Genomic DNA, 21,244 nt, shown 5'->3' with positions numbered 1-21,244 from the left:
TCTGTGCCTCAGTCTCTCTCACAAAGAGGTAAAGCTTTTTCTCCTTACACCCTAAGAACTCTGTGCAGCAGAGCACACAGCTCACTGATCAGAAACACAACTCCTCCTCATTTATAGGTACTGGAATGACTGGAAAGCCCACTCCATTCCATGTATCCACCTGCAATGCATCTCCATTTTTGGCTGCAAAAAGGACGTTTTCCATTTTCAGAGCCTCAAAAAGGAACTCTCACCCACTCCACCTGCTTATCTCTTAGTATTCCTGTCTCTATACCTCTAGTCTCTCCATTGGCACAACTTTCCTTCTGGCAGGTGCAACACTGGCATGTGTATCAGTTATGAATGCTAGCAGAGAAAAACAATCAATACCATCAATTCCACATTGCTGCCCCTTCTCCACTGCACCAAAAGCAGAAAGGCTACCTAACTGCAGACTCCAGGAACAAGAGACCACACTTGCCTGCATGAGGCTGATTTTTAGAATGCACTGATGACAGCTTCTACAAACTCAGTTCATTATACCTGAAGGAGAGTATTTTATTCTGACTTCCCTGCCCCTCATATAGCCTGTATGTGCAAGCCTTTCAGTTTTCCACAATTACCCAAAATTGTCTAAATTTACCCATGCTGTTCAATTCCACCCTGTAGGCTGCCTAAAATTTTCATTCTCCTTCTATCCTGTCTTCCTGGCCTTTTCTACAGCACCTAAGTATAATTCTTGACCCAAAAACAAGACCAGAATCACCTCCACACTGCTTCTGCCTGCTATTTTCTTTTCTTGTATTTCAAATTCATTCCACGTTCACTCATTATATGCTGCAATCACAGTCTTGCTGGTATCTTTTTCCAGTCAGTAGCTTCAGCACTCCCAATGTACAAGTCCTGACTATTCCACCCACCCGCCTTAATGCCATTATTAGCTTTCCTCTGTACTTAGGATTCTATGTGCCTGCCCCCCAGCCATTCTTTTCTCCCCGAATCATAACTGCATTTTTCCTTTTCCTCCCTGCAAAGTAAATTATTCACAGGATTAACAGCATAAACCTGTTCTTTAATCTACAGTCAAATACTGAATCACTTTTAAAGGCTGGAAGCTCTCAGCAGAAGAGTCAGTGCATCCTTCACTTTCTCAAAGCCTTCTCTGCAGAAATATACCATTTAATTAAAATAAACTTCTTCTTTTACAGAGGAAAATATGCCACAAAATTTTAAGTTTAGAAACTACTTCCTCTAAACGGAAATCTGTAGACTCAGATACCAAACAGGTATCATTTGCCTTTGAAATTTTATTTGTTGCATGTAGATAAGTTTTCAAGGAATAAATGCAAGGCAAAAATACCTGTTCTGAGCACTTAGCAACTAAAAAAAAAAAAAAAAAGAAATTCTGTCGGTAAATATATAAGCTCTGAGAAAAGTATCTTTTCCAGATACAAGGTGCAGAATCTCTTTAAAGACAAATAACATAAACTATTCAGTTACCACTATCAGTGTCAATTTCTTTAACCAGTGTGACAGAATATTTCATCTTGTTATTGCAATATGGTTCTAAGATTTACTAACAAGACTCTTTAACACCGGTAGGACACTACAGCAATCAGAGCAAATATGGTTATTAATTACACAGCTTTCCAAGAAGGATATTGGGTGAGTTTCTTAGCAGCTATCCTTCAAGACAAAATTACTTCACCAACATAAAACAGGTAGTGAGCATCATTTTTAAAGGCTTTTCCCCAGTCACTTTTTGGACAGGAACAAAAGGGGGGGAAAGCCCTAAAATGGAACACTTGAAAGCACTGAAATGACATACTTAAAACCCACTTGGACACCACCAATCAAGATCCAAGTAAATTAAAAAAAAAAAAAACTTCCAATGGTAAGTGAATCATAGACTAAGATACTCATGGAAATTAGTGGAAAATGAAGTAAGGGAGCCCAGACAACCTAATCAGTAGACAAAAAGGCATATTGGTATTTCTCTAGAAGCTTGGCTGATCCTGTAAGTACAGGTGTAGGCCACAATCAAAGTAACCTAAATTTACACAACAGCTGTAATATATCTTTCCTTTAAAATAAAAGAAAATTGATTAAACTAGGTAATGGAGTCTACATTTCAAATTCCTCATATTTCAATGCAAATATAAAAGCATCAATATCTGGTTTAAGGTCACTGGAGACTGGGAAAGGACACACTAGAAATAAAAGTGTGTATTCTTGTACTGTCATCATATACTCATGTATTGTCTTTTAGTTTCCAAGATTTACTGTTAATCACAGCAGGAATCCAAGCAAGACTCTTGCCTGACATCTTGTCCTACCTCCTATGGCCATTTTTGTCCAGCACCACTAATGAACTAACCCAGCATTCCTCCCCTTATCCTGAAGGCCTCAAGCATTCCTTGGGAGATGTGATCTTCAAAAAATAAAGCAAGCCTGGAGCAGCAACTACATGAGATTTGAAAAGTCTAAGTATCTAAATTTTAACTGCATTTTAACTAGTACTCAATGACTTATCCTGTAAAAATGAACAGCCTAAGAATTGAGATTATTTACGATTTAATTTTTAAATTACGGCGATTTTTTGCAACACGTTCTCGGTTGTTCCCCAATTCAGTTTGGTTCGCACATTTCTAATAAATTACTCGGCATCCTCATTTCCCTAATAGGTAAGAAAACCTAAGGCCTCTGGCAGCTTCTGGCTGACGCCATCGCTAATTCCACACCCCCTTTTTTGACAGGATTGACGGCGGACTGAGCCGCCGCTGCCTTCCCCACGAGCCTGTACAACGGCAGCGATGTGTGACCGGGTCCAGCGCTGCCCGCAGCCCCCGGCCCGGGCCGCAGCCTCCTCCCGCTGCCGCCGGGCAGCTCCAGCGAGGCCTCTGCGCCCGCTGCGCCTTCCAGCCCTCCCTTCCCGCCGCCCGCTGCCGGCGCTGCCCCGCCGCTCACCTTTCGGGAACAGCAGCTTCACCTCCCCGTTCTCCTCCCGGCTCAGGGCCCCGCCGCCATCTCCCGCCGCCGCCACAACAGGCAGCGCCCCGTGCTTCCTCCTCTCCTTGTCCCGCTTTTCCTTGGGTCTCTTGGGCTTGGCGCTGCCGCCGCTGCCGCCGCCTCCCGCCTCGGCCGCCAGCGCCAGGCGGTGCCGGTGGTGGCGGTGCTGGTGCTGCGGGTGGGACGAGGAGGGGGAGGCGGACGGCGGCAGCAGCACCGCGGGCGGCAGCAGCTTCCGGGACAGCGGGGAAGGGAACGCAAAGCCCCCCGCGCCCGCCGAGGGGCCCGAGGGCAGCGTGGCGAAGCCCCACGGCCCGGGGCCGCTGTAGCTGGGCACGACCGCGGGCAGCGGCTGCTTGGCGCTCCCACCACTGCCGCCCCCTTCACCGTTGACGCGCTTAGCGCCCTTCAGGCTCCGCTCCTCGGCTCCCTTCACCTTCTTGGCGGCCGGCTGAGATCCGCGGGAACCTTTCGCATCCGGGACCGTCCTGGCGCCGAGCAGCTCCTGCTCGGGGGGCACCGCGCCACGACCGGGACTGGGCGGCTCCGCCATCTTGGGCTCCGGCGTCTATTTACTCTCGGCTCGCCCCAACCGATAGCGCCGGGGGCGGGGCAGTGCCAGGGCCTCGCCCAATGGGCCGGGGTGGCGCTGGACAGACAGCGAGAGCGGCCAATCGAAGGGGGGGGAGAGGGGGCGGGCTCTCAGGGGATTGGGGGCGGTGGCTCGGCTGAGTGCGCAGGGCGCGCGGGGGCGGCGTGAGGGGAGCGCGGTGGGGACCGAGGCAGGGCGCGCCTGAGGCAGGCGTTTGCTTGGGAATTAGGAAGGTTTGGACCCCGGCGCATCCCGGGGGTTTCGTTAGCGCCTCAGGTTTTGGGCTTCTCTACTCTGGGAGCAGCTGATGGGATCCTCGCGGCCCCGCAGCCCGCGGGCTGTTTCTGGGAAGGGCATTTGTTTGGGAATAGGAAGATCTGGACTAGCGCCGTTCCCGGTGGATGTACCCCGGGAGGCGATGAACCTGTCCCTCGGGATGGTCCGGGGTCAGGGGGTCGTTCGTTCGGTGCTCTCCGAACCCGAGTTCTCCACGCTCTCCCGCATCCTTGGAGGGACTCAGATGAAGCTTGGAAGCTCCGGAGGGCCTGAGGGGAGGAAGGCAGCTGCTGCCGATCTCAGCGGCTGGGCGAGTGCCGGTGCCAGCCCGCCGGCACAATCGCGTGTCTGTCACCAGGCGATCATTGACCGCCGCGCCTCAGGCAAGGGATTTGGGCTCAGTGTCCCAAACAGGACACTCGTGCCTTTGGCCTCTAAAGCTGCCATAGCCGCGGTTCAGGAGCAGACTGAAATTCCCCCAGGTTCTGGTGCCAGCAGGAAGCGTAGTGGAAGTGCATAGAAGTTTCTTTGGAGTGTTCGCATTGCCGGGCTCCTGCTCTGTTCAGTCGCACCTCCGGTCTCCTGGTTACCGCGGGGAGAACAGAGTCGCTGCCACATTAAACCGAACCTGGCAGATGGCAGCCAGATAAAATTGCTCTGAGAAGTTCTGTACACGATGTATCAGCAGACATACAGGGTTTTAAGTTTCGATTTTTTTTGCTCCACAAAGCGTTTTCATTTGAGCTGCCACTGATGAGCCTCAGAGTAAGCTCCTAGCACTTGGGCTATCTCCTCTGGTTTTTTTTGAAACTGTAAACCAGCTTGAGTGCCGTTCAGTGTTCATCTCAACAGCAGCAAAGAATAGATTTCCTGTATCCAGACAACTCTGCCTTTTCCTCGGATGTTTCAAGTTCCACTACTGTAAGAGTGTATCCTCAAACTGTACTTCTTGGCCTGATGGGGAAAATGGCATATGTGTCAAAGGAGTAGTCAACTCACATGAAATCAAGGTACAAATCTACCCATGTGTACATAGGCTGGTAAACTAGAGTGGGCCTGTGAGTGTGAAGGTCCTCTTCAGCTCCCCTCAGAAATGTTTATATGTGTCAGTGGGTGAGAAGAACCTGTGCATTTTAATGGACATCTCTTTTCCAGGTTAAGGGAAGGTGACCCATCCATCTTAGTCCAAATCAGTGGTTTTGTCTCAGTTGATGTTAGAGGTGCCACAATATGCACATGAGGCCATTGGTATCCCTTCGTACCAGTCCCTAATGGAAACTGGATTCTGGTGACTCTAGAGTGAGAATTTAAGGCACCTCATGGCACTTTCTCAACTTCACAGGCTTTACAGCCAAGTTCATCTGACTTCTATGCCAGTATTGATCCCAAATCAACAGTACATTAAGGTCACTCAAATTTCAGATAAATGACAATCATATTTTCACCTTTCGCTTTTAGGGGCTTTGAGTAACAGAAGAGTTACAGCAGTGTTTCTTTGTTCTTTAACTAGAGTAAATCCTTGGTTTTGGTTCAAGGAGCTTGACCACAACCTCTGTGAAAGAGTACATCACTTTTCTCCATGCAGCAGAATTAGAAAGACTTATTAGGCTAATGAGGCTGGATAGCTGTATAAATAGCTGAATACTTTGATATGTGCACTTACATCAATGTTAATGATTAAGACAGTTCATATTTCTGACCTTCGTATTGGACATGCTTGGATGTCTAAAAAATGCATTGAATTGTTATGCAACCCAGCAATATGAAAATAGATACAAAGACAAAACTGGTCAAAGAACTCATAGCCCAACGCTTGATTTAAAACTGACAAATTAGCTGATAAACGTGCAGCAAACTTTAACAGCTGACAATATGCTACTAAACCCAGGTCAAGATGAAGTTGTTTCCTGTGCTTTCTGAAGTAGCATATTGAGCTTGTAAGTATAAGCCAAGTTTTTATTAGTGAATTCTTTATAAAATTCAGCTGGAGCCAGATGACAGAGTACCTATTATATGTAATTGTTGCTTGTTGGAAAGCAGTGTGACTAATGTTTGGAGGTTTGCTGCTGCTATCTCATACCCATTTGTCAGCAGAAGAAAATTGCAGGGTGCATGAAATTCAGAAGCCAGCTCTGTTTCAGCTCCCGCAGTCGTGCTGCTGTATGGGCATTAGAGGGAGGGGTGTTGTCCCTGTCACTTGCTTTGTCATCAGTCACACAGGTACATTAGAGTGTTTCAGCATACCTATGGTGAGCACACATTCCAAAGCATTAAAACTAAATTTCAGGGTGTCTTCCTTACTACCTGTTTTTACTTTATTTAAACCTCTGGCTGCTGGTGCACATATCCCAGGCAGATGCTCCTGAATGAGACAGACAAGATGAGAAACACCAAAACTGCTTCAGAAAAAAGAGTGTCTTTAACAAATAGGGGTAAATACAAGCAGCATAGCTTGTGTAAAATACAGAATCAGAAATTTGTTCTGATGTTAATTGAAAAGAGTGAAATATATATGAAGTGATACAATCTCGAGAAACACTGTCAAAACACTGCCCCAAACCAAAATACTACACAGAAATACAGTAGTGTCTCATGTCACAAGTCCAGTCCCCTACAGAGAGAGAGCAGTGTGAATTGGGAGTCTTTGTGGGGATCAGTCCTTGAGGTGTTGGCAGCACCCCACACTCAGAGACCAGAGAGCTCATCTCTTTCAGCAAAAGCCTTGAAACTGACTATAGAAATTATATGAATGTACTTTTGTCTATAGTTTTATATGCACTTAGGGAAATCCATGAAGACTATCTAGACCATGGAGACCGAAATGAGGCAAAACCATTAGAGCAAAAATGTCAAACACAAAGCAGTCCAGTATCCAGCATGCATTAAGAATAAGCTTCCCATGTTATTAGCCTGGTTTTTGCAAGTGTGTTACCATTTTAATTAGGATAATTATGAAATGCTGATATAAATGGTTATTAATCAATGAAATGCTGATATAAATCGTTATTAATCAAGACATTTATTTAAACAAATTTGTGTATATGCTCACCTAAATTTAGAATCATTTCAGACATCCTCTATAAAATAAAAAGCTGAATGTAAATGCTGTACACAGGTTGAGTTACAGTGTTTTGGCTTTGTACTCTTAACTGCCTACCAAAGTGATGCTTTGTAGCCTTACTCAGGTCTCCAAAGAGAAAAACAGCTTTCAGAAATGTTATTTATTCTTTTTATAATTCCAACAGTTTGCTCTCCATGTGCTTACTTCCTTGGTTTGGCATGTGCTTAGTTCTTAAGTCAAGCATGGAAATAATTGTGCCAAGTGTAAATTGAAAACATTTGATAACACTTAGATGTCTTTATGCTGGTTTTTCTCTGCAAAATTAGCTAACTGTAATTTTTGATGTCATTCATTTTTTCTTCAAATTCATTGAAAGTCAGTTAATTCATCTTTGGAAATGGAGGTGAAAACTAGCCTTATGTGCACAGAACTGTACTAACAAAGGTGATCTCATCATGTAAAAGTGTGATTTATTTTAGAAGAGCTTCATTTTCCATAGTCAGGGTTTTCAGAACATTTCAGTGACATCCAAATACTTCTGCAATTACCACCCAAACAATTGAACTAAATGAGACACTGGGGACTAACTTGGCTCATAATGGGAGCTGCTGACAGCGTGACAAGCCTTGCTACAGGGGGATAAGAACCACCCCCTCCTGCCCTTGTCCTTCACAAGGGACAGTGTCCCCACGCCTGAGCAGTGGGAATGTGCAGCCCAGCATCTTTGATCGAGCCAGTAACCAAGGCAGCAGTTATCCCAAAAAGCCTTTTTCCCCTCAGAAGCAGCAGATGTCTCTGCTGACTGCTCAGGGGTGGCGGGTTAGACATTTGGCAGCGTGGCAGAGCAGACAACTGGGGACACTCATGGTTTTTATTACACTGTTCATCTGCCAACATTTTACAGAATCCATAAAAACCACAAAAAGGAGTGTACACTTCAGGGAGGACCTACAGTACTTGTTTCTTGTTTAATGTTTTTTCAAACAGCTACAGACTACTGCTGTAACCACTCTTTAGTCTTTAGAGCTGCTTTTCTCACTTGTGTTTAACATGCGAAATATCACAGCTCCAATATTTCTTTTTTGAAGTGTAGTAACAATCACAACAATGGAACAAACTGGAAGGTCTTGAAATGCACAATTTTAAATGATATCTTCTTGCCGTTGAAAAGGTGATTTGCTTAGCTCTTGTCTTGAAAAATCTTTAGAATTTTTCAATACAAAAGATACATCATTACTAAAATCAGTATGAAAGCAAGAGGATGCGAGCTAAGCAAAACTGTATTTCCTTACGTATGGAGATGTTAAGCTCCATTATTATTCCTTAACAAGCAGTTCTATGAGATATTCGTACCTCTTATTGTTGCCAAAGAGTTCAAGTCAATGAACTGAAATCCATATGGATTTCCTGATGGCTTTTTTTTTTCCTGTCCATAAAAGCTTATGGAATGATAAACAGATCAAAGAATGGTCATGAAATGGTTGGGTTGGAAAGCACCTTAAAGGAAAGGACCTTCTCATTCCAACCTCCTCTGACATAGGCAGGGACACCTCTAACTAGACCAGGTGGATCAGAGTCCCATCCAGCCTGGCCTTGATTTGGGGTACATTTAGTTCTAGGACATTCAGGTCTTGTGTCTTAGGTACAGACACTTATTTGCAAAGTAGCAGTTTATATTTGTAAGTGTATATATAAAAAGCAAACAAACAGCTAGTAATATGTAGCAGCTAATCTTTCACTGCTCACTTCAGCTTCTTGCTCACGTAAACAACTTCTTAATGGGAAAATCCACAATAAAGAGCTTTCTGTCTGTTCACAAATTTCACTCCACAGTGGAGGAAACGGCTCTTCAGATCAGTGGCCACAGTGAATCTGGGAAACAGTTTAAGACAAACTGTTGAAAGTAAAAATGCATTTGCCATAATCTCCTTGGATTTTCTCTGATGTACCAATGTAACTGGAAGATACTTGCACCTGATATTTCCAGACCATGGCATTAGGAAAGCATCTCACAGTATAAAGTCACCCCAAAATGTTTAAATATATGTACTGGATGGCAGTTAAGGGCTTTGGGATTCACTCAGGATAGATGGAATAACTTCACTGTGAATTTAACACATCACTATCAGCCTCAGATCACAGACTTGAAATGGAGATGAGCAGGCTCCTCCCAGCCTGCTCATGTGAAATCACAGTTGTACCTTGTTACTTGTACGGTCTTGCCCTGGCTTAGAGGCAGGAATGCTGAGCCTACGTGATGGATAGCTCCACTTCCTGCAAGTGTGCAGGACAGATTTGTCATCTGACCACAGACTGGCCCAGAGGCTGCTCCAAGTCAGCTCCCTCATGCTGGTTCCTACTGATGCTCAGAGTTAATGGGAAGGGAGATGGAAAAAGTCTTCACACATTCTTAATCACTGAAAGAAGAGACACTGGAAAGTGCTTGCTTGATATATCTACAAAATATCCTTAAGATAAAAATTCTAATAAAAACTCCAGCCAGTCTTCTGAGTTGTTTAACTGAAGTGTGCAGCAAATTTCCAAGCAGTGACATACCCTGGTGCCCTCTTTCTGGACCTTACTGTTTCACATATTGTGGTCTCTAGCAAAGTGAGGATGTGTCTCATGGTTTAAAACATAAATTAGATAGGCATGTGATGTGGTCTGTAAGAGCACCTATCCATTTTTTGAGTTATGGGGAGTCCCTAGAGCACATCACATGTTCCAGAAGTGGTGGAGCCCTGATCGGCTGAAACACAAAGCATTTGGTTTAGTGACCAAGGCTTCTCCCTCCCTCCCTGTGATCTGAGGACTGCAGACAGGCCCAAGAGCAGAGCTGTGTCTCTTGGAGCCAAAGCCCTCCTTCAGACAGGGCTGAGCTCACTCTTGTAGACTAGCAGGGAGTCTAAGACTCTAAGAGACTCTAAGAGAGTCCTTTTGGCTCATGTAGCTGTTCCAACTTAGCACCCAGAGGAGGCTGGCAGCTGCCTGAGGTCCAAAAGAGGCCTGATGTATTTCATTTTTTTTAATTGTAAGACTAGACAGCCCCTTTCCTATGAATCAGGGAGTCTGAGACCACCCGTCCTGTTGAGGAATAGCTGCCCAAATAAGCGTTCCTTTCTTCTAAATGAAACATGTGAAAGGCAGTAGTGGCAGAAAAGTAAATTCAGGACAATTTTGACCACCATCCAGTATCCAAACTGTGAAGAACTAATTTATCTGTAGAAATATTTTGTAAGGTCTGAAAATTTATTTCCAAAAAGGGTAGATTTAAGGGGAAAAAATACACTTGAGTGTTCTTTCCAGCATCAATGAACTAGTATGAATTTGCTGTCTGATGACACAGAAGGGGAAAGAACGGCTCAGCAATGCTTTTCAGAGCTGTTAGGTGTCTCACTAGTCCTAATGTATAATACAAGTTGATTTATATTATAAAAAGAATTACTTGCATTGCTTCCTTCTTACCAGCGATTTACATGTCAGTGGGCAGACAGAGATGTATTCATTGCATGGCAATGGTATCACAGAGTGCCCTTGTTCAGGTAGCACTTCGAGGTCTCAAAATCTCTGACAAGAATTGCTTTCTGAATTAAACATTCTCCACATCTCCACCTCTCCCACCCACTCCAGGATGTTTCAAGGGCCAGTTTATCCTTTTTAGGTTATTATCCTTCTTTTTCTCCCACCTTGGAGTAATCTTTGTCTGGGCCTGATCAGTCAAAATGCAAGAGGCTCATACTCAATTGCAGATTTGAGTAGAAACTCAAACACAATTTATTTAAAGAAGCGTCTTCCTGGTGTTGCATTCCTGTTACCCAACCACACCTCAGCCCTTCTGAAGAGCTTACAAAACCAGGAACCTGCTTAACAAGTTCACATCAGCCTTTTATTACCCACAAGCAAAGACATTTTCCCCCTTGTACTTGCTACAATTCAGGTCTTCCCACCTCTCCTCTGGCATTATGTGCTCCTTGTTCTTCCCAACTCTGCCAGATTCACTTTTTACCACACACCAAGCAGAGACCATTCTTTGGATCACTTTATCCAGGCAACTTGCTTCACTTCTGACATGCTCACGCATTACTCTCTATGCATCTCATGACCTGAGTTAAGAGTAATTTTTTAAATAACTCTTATAAAATCCAGTGTAAAAATGGTTTTTCAGAAAAGCCTGATGGTATGGACCACTCACATCAATGGGAAAGGTAACCCTAGATTCCTTACTGGAGTTCACAGGGATGGCTATTTTAGCTTTTGATTGTCTCTAATGAAACAGATCAGAAGCTACATTACTATTTTTTAACAAAACTGCCAGCCTTTCACTGGGGGGTTCAATTATGTCCAGATATCATAGTAACATGTGGAGTTAGAATGTACCAGGCCCAACCTTCCTTCACTTACAGCAAAATAGCGTTCAGTGCAGGCAAGACTGAAACCCTAAGATGAGAATTGCACTGGGCAGGGCAGATAAAATGTGTAACTGACATTACCAAGTTAAATATTCACCATAAAGCATATGCATTTTGGAGATGCAGCAAATAAAAGAACACTACAGCAAATGGACACCAGAGCTGGCATGTTTCCTCACAAGGTTTGTGTCTTCTTCCTGCCTGCTTCTCCAGGCTCACTTGAACAATGAATATACCATTTAACATGAAAATAGCAAGAAAGCAAATAAATATTTGAACAAATGTAGCAAAAGACTTGAAAACACTCTGATTGTCATGGGGCTTCTTGGTCCATTTAACATTAGGGCAGAGATTTAGCAGGTGGAATATATACTGGGATGGAACAACACACCAGGTGTCTTCTGGTGAAGAGTAGAGTAAGCAGAAAAGCTCAGCAGTCTTTGATAATCCATGTTTGAAAAGGGGGACCATCTTTGATCCAAGTCTGGCTCCTCTTTTGACTTGACAGTCAAGATCTCTGCGAGATTGTGGCACTACCTACCCAAGAGATCAATTTTTTTACCTGCCTGTGATCTTTTATATTAAGGACTGTAACTCTGTGGATGAAAGTAGAAATTATAGATGTGAAAGACAACTTCCACCTCATCAGCTGAAATCTGTGGAGCTCAGTCACAGTGCCTGAGGCCGAGCTAACCCCTGTCCTTACAAGTGCCCCAGAGCTGCAAACACAAACATACAACGGCCATGGATGAATACTTGCATTGAGCTCACCACAGCTGTTTACATGCACAGGGTAACTTGCAGGATTTGAGCCAAAATACAAAACTGATTTCTTACCTTGGCTTCACCACAGTGCGTGATTGCAGACAAAATACAATTTCAGAAGCAAGAGTCAAGTTTTTAAAGAAATCTACTGTTACAGCAACTACAACTCAACAGATCAAAACAGGAAACATTTTATTTACTCACTGCTTTAAGGCTGCAAATTCTAAGCTTTTGCCATGTGGTCTTAAAAGTGATGAAGTACATTTGGTACAGATCTCGAGGATACGACAGCATTGCAGCCAAGAAAACAGTTATTTTCTTGTTCTGTTTGACCTAACACTTGACAGACCTGTGCTTTGATTAAGTACATGCATGGAAATGGTTAGGAAAAGTCACATCAGAGAGCCTGGCTGTTACTAAGCCTGTTACTAACCATTTCACAGCCTTGCTGTTTTAAAGGCTTTAGATACTCCGAGGGCTCCAGAGCAGTCGGTGCGTTGTGCTGGCTGGCCCCAGCTATGCTCAGTCCGAGGTTCATGTGTTTCATGCATTTAGCCTTGCTCTTCAGCCCACACAGGACAACCTCCTTCAGAAGCTGTTTCAGCTTCTCAAGAGTTGAAGAGCATTTTAAGATTGTGAGAAAGGCTGTTCTTTGGCAATGGGATGTAGGAATTGTGACTTGTTTGTTTATACTGCAGAGATGTTACTACTCCCTCAAGCCTTGAGAAAATTCTCAAAGCCTTAGTTGTGTGCAATTTTATCTGGTTGTTCAGTCCCATTGTCTGAAGTCCTTAACCCCTTGTTCCTCCTCAAAATCCCCTTTTCAAGGCAATCTTCATTGCTAGTCTTTCCCCAGTCCAACCCTGTCTTCCCTTTCTCTGGTGTCAAGGTTATGCTGCAGGCAAGAGCTTTGTGTTTGGGTGCTTCCCAACAGTCTGACCTGCAGCTACAAGCAACTGCTCCAGCAGCACAGGGTTATCACGCTGCCCAGTCTCTGCATTGCACTTGATCTCACTCATTCTTTTAGAGACTTATCTCCAAAGAAACCCAATCCAAGATTCCAATATACAAAAATCCAGAGGTAATTCTTCAAGATTTTAATTGTTCTGCCCAGTTCCCAAGTTAGTAACTTCTTTTAAGGAAAATTATGTGTAAACGCAGCAGGTTTTCCTAGCAGATAAAAAACAAAAATGCTGGTGTAATGCTACTCTTTAGTTACTACCAAAACAGAATGTTACCTGTCAAATCAATGCACAACCTTAAATATGCTGAGTAATAGAGATAAGCAATGGTATTAGTAGAGGTCAGCTTTCTTCTGAGCCTTGAGAATTCACATTTCTAAAACACAGAGAATCCATTCTTTTCATGTGATCATTCACTGCATGATTTAATTCAATATTAATATCTTTAGAAAAAATTAATAAATGGTATATTAGAAAAATACTGACAGACAAACAAGCCAATGCAGCAGTTACTAATAAAAATACCTGGGCTGAGCAGCATTACAGCTTCTTTGCTACAGTGATCAAGTCCATGCCCGAAAAGCTGCACTTCAGAGATGAAAGCTGCAGATTGCTTTCAGAAAAAGTAACATGTAAGGCTGGAACTAAAAAGGATTGATTTCAATATATGCACAAAATGGCTTTAGTGATAACTTGCAAGCCAATGTAATGCTTAAACCCTTTTAGACTCCATTTCAAACAAACCACAAGTGAAGGTCTAGGTTTTTTTGATGAAGCTGTTAAGACGATAATATTTCAAAGTTATGATGTGAAACTCACAAGCATGAAGCATTCAGAGCTGCAGTTATCTCTGCACCACCCCCAACAGTGGCTACACAAAGTAATGACATTGGGCAGGTTTCACCTTGCTCTTAAAACTGCCAACTTATCTGAAACACAATAGGTGAAAACATAAAACCCAAAGCAGGGAACAGCAAGTTGTGAATCAACTCTGTCAAAAGAAACAGAAATCCATACTGGACAATTGCAGTTTTTTATCACTAAAGCAAAGAAAACTGCAACCTTTCTTTGAGCTTTTTTTCTGTGACAAACTCAGCCTGGAATATGTGCAAAACAAAGGGGGGGAAAAAGATGAACCTAGATGTACTTTAAATAAATATAACAAGATGGGCTGTATGTAATGCACAGATTTGGGACAGCCTTTGCTGTTAAGTGAAATTCATCTGTGAAAACCAGAAAATCTACTACCTGCACAGATTTGTGTCTTATAGGTGGACAAATATGGAAGGGATCCTTGAAAAGTACATCCAAAACATATTTGGAAATTTTCTTATTTAACTTTTATTCCCAAATGTTCCAATGATTTGGACTGCCCAGAGGTGCTGACAGCCCATCTTGCCTTACAAATCCACAGGAGCTCTGCAAGAGCGAAAGTCTGAGCTAATCATCTGCAACACGAGGGAAGGAAGACAAAGTTCAGGCCAGCCTTATTCTGCCAACTGCAGAACATTCCAGCTGTCTGAACTGTTTAAAAGTCAGGAATATAGTGGATATAGATTATCCCAGATGGTACATATCATTGAATTATTTATTTTTAAATTAATAACTGCAAAACTACATCCATGGGAAGTATTTATAGTGCACACAGTTCTTTGAAAGAGCTCCCCAGCTTGGCAGTCTGTCACATGTACAAAGCACATGGTGATTAAATCCAGAGTCAGAGACAGTAATTGCCAGTTACATCCCTTCAGGAGGGGCACTAGCTCTCTCTTAGCAGAGACACTAAAGGTTCAAGTAGCACATCAGACAATGTTCCCAGCTAAAGTTCAGGTTAATAGAGTTTCACTACCTAAAATGAACACTTTCTTCTAAACATTCTTCTTTGCTCCTCTGGCATTCTTGCTGGCCAGAACTTTTAAAGTAGTTACTAAAAATAAGGGTCTGAGTATCAGTGTTCTGTTCAAGTATGAGATCTGTAAGCTAAGCCAGACTGCCATCCTTCACGGTGTTACACTTGGCTTTTGGACAGTTTTCTTCCCTAAGAGTAAAAACACCCAGAGTGAGATTTTTACTTTCTTTAATTTAAAGATTGTATTACAGAAAAGTTTAAGTAAGGAATCCTTATAAGGATTAACTCTTGACATAATATATTGCCAAGATACAGTGTAGCTGCAAGGGCTCCAGGTGAACCTTCATATAAGTTGCTTTCTTACATACACAGTCGCTGAACAACATAAATTGTATTCCCCATCTGTAAGAGAAGACAGTGGTATTGAACAGTCCTTTTAGCAGTGTGGTCTGGTTTTCCCAAATTAGAAACATGCCCTATTAAAACCGTAAAATCCTACTACACAGAAAGGTGATAGAGATGAACTTTGTAAAGATTGCAACTGATGAAACACTAAAATGAAAACTAAGGAGTGTTGATTATGTGAAATGGTTTCTCTTTTACTGGCAGGTCAAATATACTAAGAAACATACAAGTCTTTTTGATAATCTAATTCCAGATGAACTCAAAACACTGAAGAAACATACACAGGCTAAGAGAATTCAATACTGTTCCAAGGCACTTACTGAATCTCCATGACCAGGTGAAAACCAGAACAAATCAGGTCTGACAATTAAACAGTATATAATATAAAAATAACCTTTTGCTTACAATTTACAAAATGCATTACAATCTTTATCTCTGCTAACCTGCAATTCTGGCTGTGTGTGTCCAGCAATTTTTGTAAAAAACCCCAGAAACTATTTTCTAAAACTTCAGGGCAAATAACTTACAAATAAGGTACACAAAAATTTAGATCATGCAGAGATTTCTTACATCTTCTGTTAATATTTTATGATTGCAACTTTATCAAATTATATACTTACTTGCCCTGTACATATACAAAATAATGCATACATGGTAATCAAATGTTAGCAAAAAGTAGTCCATAAACACAATCTGTCAAAAGTATTACTATATTAACATATGTCTACAAGCAGCGTGTAACAGGGTTAAAAGACATTAAGGCAATAATACTTGAAGTTACAAAATAAATCATATGTAATACTTTCTCCTAAGTGTAGTAAGGCAGGTAGATGGCCCCAGCAAAAGGTTGTTGTAATACTGGAATCCACTGTTGTGAACCATGTGTCAGGCTTTGCTTGGGATGCACTGCAAGAATGTACCATTGATAGTTAGATCTACACTGCTCTGTGTTAGTCGCCCCCCAGGGAAGTGGAACTCTATTTCTCTAGTTCTCAGTGGCACTTGAGTTTTCCAGTATAATTTATTGATAGTATGTCCATTGGTTCTTGGATCATGTCCATTCTGAGGGTGGCTCTCTTGGTCCCCTGGGCTTTGCACAGCGGTTACCAAAACCTAAGGAAAGAAATGCATTTAATACTTCTGTCTGCTGGGACAACACAGGCTCACAAAGGCTGGTGGCAGTCAGAAGATCAGATCACTAAGACATGGCTTCAGCTCATACAGAATAGATTAACTCTCATGGCTAGAAAACAAAAAACAACTTTGTTGTACAAGGAATTCTGAAGGCACTCTGGCCATAGGAAATACAAATATGAAGAATTTGTATACCATTGTAGTTCAGTACTTAAACCTCACTGGAAAGTATTTTTCATTAAATACAGTATTACAGCATTTGTTATCTTTTTTTCCCCCTCCTTTTCTGCATACCTAGGCTGTTATCAGGTATTATTTCTGGAAGTTTTCAAAAATTTACAAAACCTTACAAAAATTATAACCCATTTGACAAATTCTGTATTTTATACTTCAGAGTTTTTTTCGAAGTGAAAAACTATTTAATCATTTATTTTGGGGAAAACTCCTTCAGCACTGCTGAAGAGACTAGGCAGGCTTATTTATCTGGGTTCTGCATCTCAGTGAGTTGGAGGGTAGCAGTAGTAGCAGCTATCCAAGCCAGTACTGATAGTGAATCCCCTTGTTTAAGTCATCTAGTGATTATATTTTGAAAGAATTGTAATTACCAATATCTGTTACTTCTGCAGGAAATTCTGAAATTTGACCTCTTGTGTCAGTGGAACCAGAGAAAGAAATCTGAGGTAAAATGTCAGTTGGTGTTTTGTTGCTTCGTTCAGGACGATCTAGAAAACACACAGAGCCCTCACTGTAACATTCACTTAGTCACCACTGTGGCAATGCCACTTGTCATTACAGTCCAGAACAACACTGGCAGCAAATATTATTTACAAAAATAAAGCTTTGAAAGACAATTTCTCATTTCCTAAAAGCGAAACTTGAAAATTGTTTATGAAGTAAATGTTCAGTGACAGCAACATATTCCTGCTTTCCATATCTGGATTATTAGTTTGTATGGATAGCTGAAATCCCACACAGCATCTATTTATAGCAAAAGCTCACAGTGCCATTTAATACATCTACATAAAGGTTTCAGTCCATGTTCTTTCTAAACTAAAGGTGCTTAGACACCATAGGTAACAATATATTTAGTATAATACAAGTATATTTGACAATATATTTAGGTACTTTCAGAGCAAACACCAAGTTCAGGCAAATTTTTGTTCAGTAGGAAAAAAGTATTTTGAAAAAAAAAAATTTAGAAAAGTTTTCACCACTTACCAGGTAGTATAGGTGAAGTTGTTTTCAAACCCTGTTAATGAGAGAGATATAAAATAATTACACAAACCACTTCTAGAAAACTAAAAGAAAGACAGAAATTTAAGATTATGAAAACATCACCAAAATCATTCATGGAAATACTAATTTACCTCCACATTTTTGACTTGACTCAACATTGACAAAAATGCTACAGTAGTTAGTATGAGAATTTACTATTAGAACCTTAGCATTTAATAAAAATTTGAAAACATGACACTGCAACTTATTTGCAAATTCAGGTAGGTTAGTTCTCGCACTACATTTACAGTCCCTGAAAATTCACATCTATCTTTTTTGTCATATTTTTAAGTAAGATATTGGGAGCACATGATAAAAAGGGACATATGAAAAAGGACTTTTATGCTTTTAAAGTTCTGCCAACTGTTCATGCAGGATGACTGTGAGCTGGATGAGAGAAAAGTGCAATCTGATGGGCAAAAATTGATTGCTTAAAACAAATATGGACATAAGGGAAAACCATTTCCAGGCAGTGAAACAGGTTGCCCATAAGAAGTGTCCATCCCTGGAGGTTTTGAAGACCCAGCTGGAAAAATCTCTGGTTAGCCTGGAGTGAGGCCCTGCAGAAGTTTAGATGAGAGACTGCTGTTCTCTTCCAGTTTGAATTGGCCTAAGATCTATTAAGGGCAGACAGCAAGCTTCAAAAAGCAGCATATTTACATTCTTAAGGCCATAGTTTAACATATATTTAGGAGTACTGCTTTTAAAAATATTGCTGACCTTAGAAAAACAGATCATTTTCTTGGAAAGAAAACATACTCTTCACATCAATTCAGCAGCTCAGGCAGAGGAAAACCTGGCCACTTGTAGATGACCAACAGCTGCAACTTCTCACAAGTATGGATTTGAGTTTTAGTTGTAGCTCCCAAGCAAACCAGAAATGAGTGATGAGTACAGACTTGTCTGCTGCACTTACTGGGGAGGCTGTTTGCTCAGGCAGGTGCTGATCTCGCAGCGGGCTCCACTCCGACTGTGCAATCACAGCTGGCTTCAGCAAGGGCGTGCCTAGGGAGAATTAACTCAGCTCAACATACTTCACATCTCCTCATGATGAGGCATTAGTACACTGCAGTAGAAATGTGCTCTAAACCTTTTTTTTTTTTTTTTTAAGATTAAATGCCTGTAAAAAACATGAAAATCTCTTCACATGAAAGGTGCTCCAGAAAAGGCAAAATGCCACAATATAACTCCAAGCACAAGAGTACAGTGCTTGCATTGTGGATGTTCATTTTGTTCCTTTGGGGGGTCCTAATCAACAGGGGCATTGGCTTCCTTTGCAAGGACAATTTAGAACTTCTGTCACATCAGCTGGGCAGTAATAGTATGCATTTTTCCGATCTCCTAAGTAAACATCCAAATCAGGACAGCCACACCTGTCCTTTACTGACATTATGGAAAAAGACAAACAAAATGAAAGTGGTTTTAGTGATTCCAGTTCTGGAGAGATATTTTTAAAGAAAGCAGCTTTGTTCCTTGTGTGGTCACAGAAAAGCAACAGGTCCATAATAACCAAAGAAAAGATCACTTTGACTCTGCACTACCTATGCTTATGATGCTCAAAGAACACATTTACAAATCTTCAGCACTTTCATGCTGAAAATATTTAGATTAACTATCTGGGCCCATATTTTTTGAGTTTTAAAATGGCACTAAATAAAAGTCTCAGTAAATAATTATATACTTTTAGGTTTTCTGGAAGGTAGCAAGCATCAACCTAATTTATCACTTCATTTCAATTCATCTGTTTTGTATTCTGCCATTACTAGCTTGGTGAATGAACTCTGACAATCGGAGCACATCATCTGTGTCAGCTTTCTCTTGCAGCTACCCTTTTGACACAGTCAAAGAGTGAACTACATAAAACTTGACTAACTGGGCTTGTTCACTACATGCAGTGCAGAATTGAAGTGTCATCATCTTTCCTTTACCCAAGAAAGGGGGATCAGATAAACCTGTTCATGTGCATACCCACTCCCCACCTGGGCGCACTAGGAACTAAAAGAGCTGGGAAATTCCCTAACTGTACTGCATTTCCCCACTGTGTCATCTCACTTCCATACCCTTCAGACTGAAAACTCTCTCTACTAACACTGAAGTCCCCAATTACTTAAATATCATATAACACCACAGTTAGTCAGAAAATGAAAAATAATTTCTGTGTTCAAGGGTGTGCAAAAGTTAAATCCCAAAATAAGCCACAGCACGTGATAGATTTTATTCCATTTTACAAATTGCTCTTCCAGACTAACCAAAAACCAGAGGTCCTCAAATACAATACTGACATGCTCTTCACATTTCATCTCCAATTATCACCAAACATCAAAAACTCACTCTGTTCACTTGCTAATACAAATGATTCTGGTGTTCTTTCTGGGAGCGGGGGAGAGGAATCTTCACTAGCATCAGCATCTAAATCAAATATGACATTTAGATAAGTTAAAATACATAGATTTTTCTTCTAGACTTTTAGAAGTTGATCTTTTCATATATGAGATAATCCTAAACTCAGCATAGTATCTAAAGCAAAAGAAAAATTTTAAGTATTATAAAACATTTTGGTTTACCACACTAACACTCTGGAGCAACTTGATCTACCAACATTAACTTCACATTAAGGGCATAGGATCAGTTTGTGTGTTATGCAAGCAAGAAAATGAAAACATTTTCAGTCTAAATAATTTGGAGGAAAACAAAAAAATCCTCAGTAAGTCAAATGAATACTTTTTGTTCATTTTTCAGGTCTCAGTTTTGCTCACCAAGTCCATATTGAGGCCCAGTGGCACCCACACCACTGATATGGTTAAACAGCGTAGTGCAAGGTTTATTAGGCCAAAGGGTAAATAGGAGCCAGAGGAGATGGCTACTGTTGGTGCCAGTACCACATCCTGTCCCCAGCCTGTTCCCTCTCACCTCCCAGGAGTGTACTAACACAAGCTATCTGGCAGCAAAAGCCCTCTCTGACCTGCTAAGAAATTTGGAGTAGTAATTAAAAGTTTAAAACAATTTAAAGTAGCTGCTGCCATAAGAAATCTCATCTGACAACTGGACTCTGCACAGGATTCAAAAATACAAAGACACTTTTCAACTAACAAAGCCATGAAGCTTGAGCTGCCAGCATCCCCAGGTGCTGCAGGGACAGAATTCCATCAAGTTCTACAAGCCATCATCTTCCAAGTGACTTCTGAGACCTGCTCCATCTCAAGTTTACCACACAGCACAAGAAATCCTTCATTGAAAGAAAGGGCCTCTATAAAACCATCAAATAAAGTCACTACAGATATGCACTAACTGAAAGTGAGTTTTTAGGGTTTTGTTTCTGTGTTGTTTCTGTTTTATTGTTCTCTTTGGTTTTTTTTCCTTTTACCTTAGGGCAGAACTACTTTTCATTTGAATGAAAAAGAGGATTTGACTGTGTGGTAAGATCATGCACACCAGCAGCTATGGTTAGGCAATCAGGGTGCTGTAAGTTCACAGACAAGTTTCACTGGTGATTGCAGCCACATTCCCAGCTTTAGACAGAAGAGTCCT

General features: G+C 41.5%; 2 protein-coding genes across 3 annotated transcripts in view; both read right to left on the bottom strand.

Moving 5' to 3' along the window:
* The window catches only part of RSBN1L (round spermatid basic protein 1 like), a 45,845-nt gene extending 42,268 nt beyond the window's left edge, over positions 1-3,577 (bottom strand). The window contains exon 1 of the mRNA XM_059847423.1: positions 2,947-3,577. Coding sequence (XP_059703406.1) covers positions 2,947-3,541 — 595 coding nt within the window. The 5' untranslated portion in view covers positions 3,542-3,577. The remainder of the gene's footprint in view (positions 1-2,946) is intronic.
* An 11,536-nt stretch (positions 3,578-15,113) lies between these two features.
* Positions 15,114-21,244, bottom strand: part of PTPN12 (protein tyrosine phosphatase non-receptor type 12) — a 69,390-nt gene continuing 63,259 nt past the window's right edge. The window contains exons 14-18 of one of the 2 annotated variants that reach the window (XM_059847420.1): positions 20,048-20,125; positions 18,633-18,721; positions 17,660-17,690; positions 17,047-17,163; positions 15,114-16,420 (exon numbers count right to left, since the gene is read on the bottom strand). In XM_059847420.1, the coding sequence (XP_059703403.1) occupies positions 16,359-16,420; positions 17,047-17,163; positions 17,660-17,690; positions 18,633-18,721; positions 20,048-20,125 (377 nt within the window). In that variant the 3' untranslated portion in view covers positions 15,114-16,358. The remainder of the gene's footprint in view (positions 16,421-17,046; positions 17,164-17,659; positions 17,691-18,632; positions 18,722-20,047; positions 20,126-21,244) is intronic. The other variant, XM_059847421.1, reaches the window with a different exon arrangement.

The sequence above is a fragment of the Haemorhous mexicanus genome, chromosome 5 (assembly GCF_027477595.1).
Source record: "Haemorhous mexicanus isolate bHaeMex1 chromosome 5, bHaeMex1.pri, whole genome shotgun sequence".
Classification (NCBI taxonomy): domain Eukaryota; kingdom Metazoa; phylum Chordata; class Aves; order Passeriformes; family Fringillidae; genus Haemorhous; species Haemorhous mexicanus.
The sequence above is the reverse complement of the archived record's forward strand: the minus strand, read 5'-3'. Positions and strand labels throughout refer to the sequence as shown.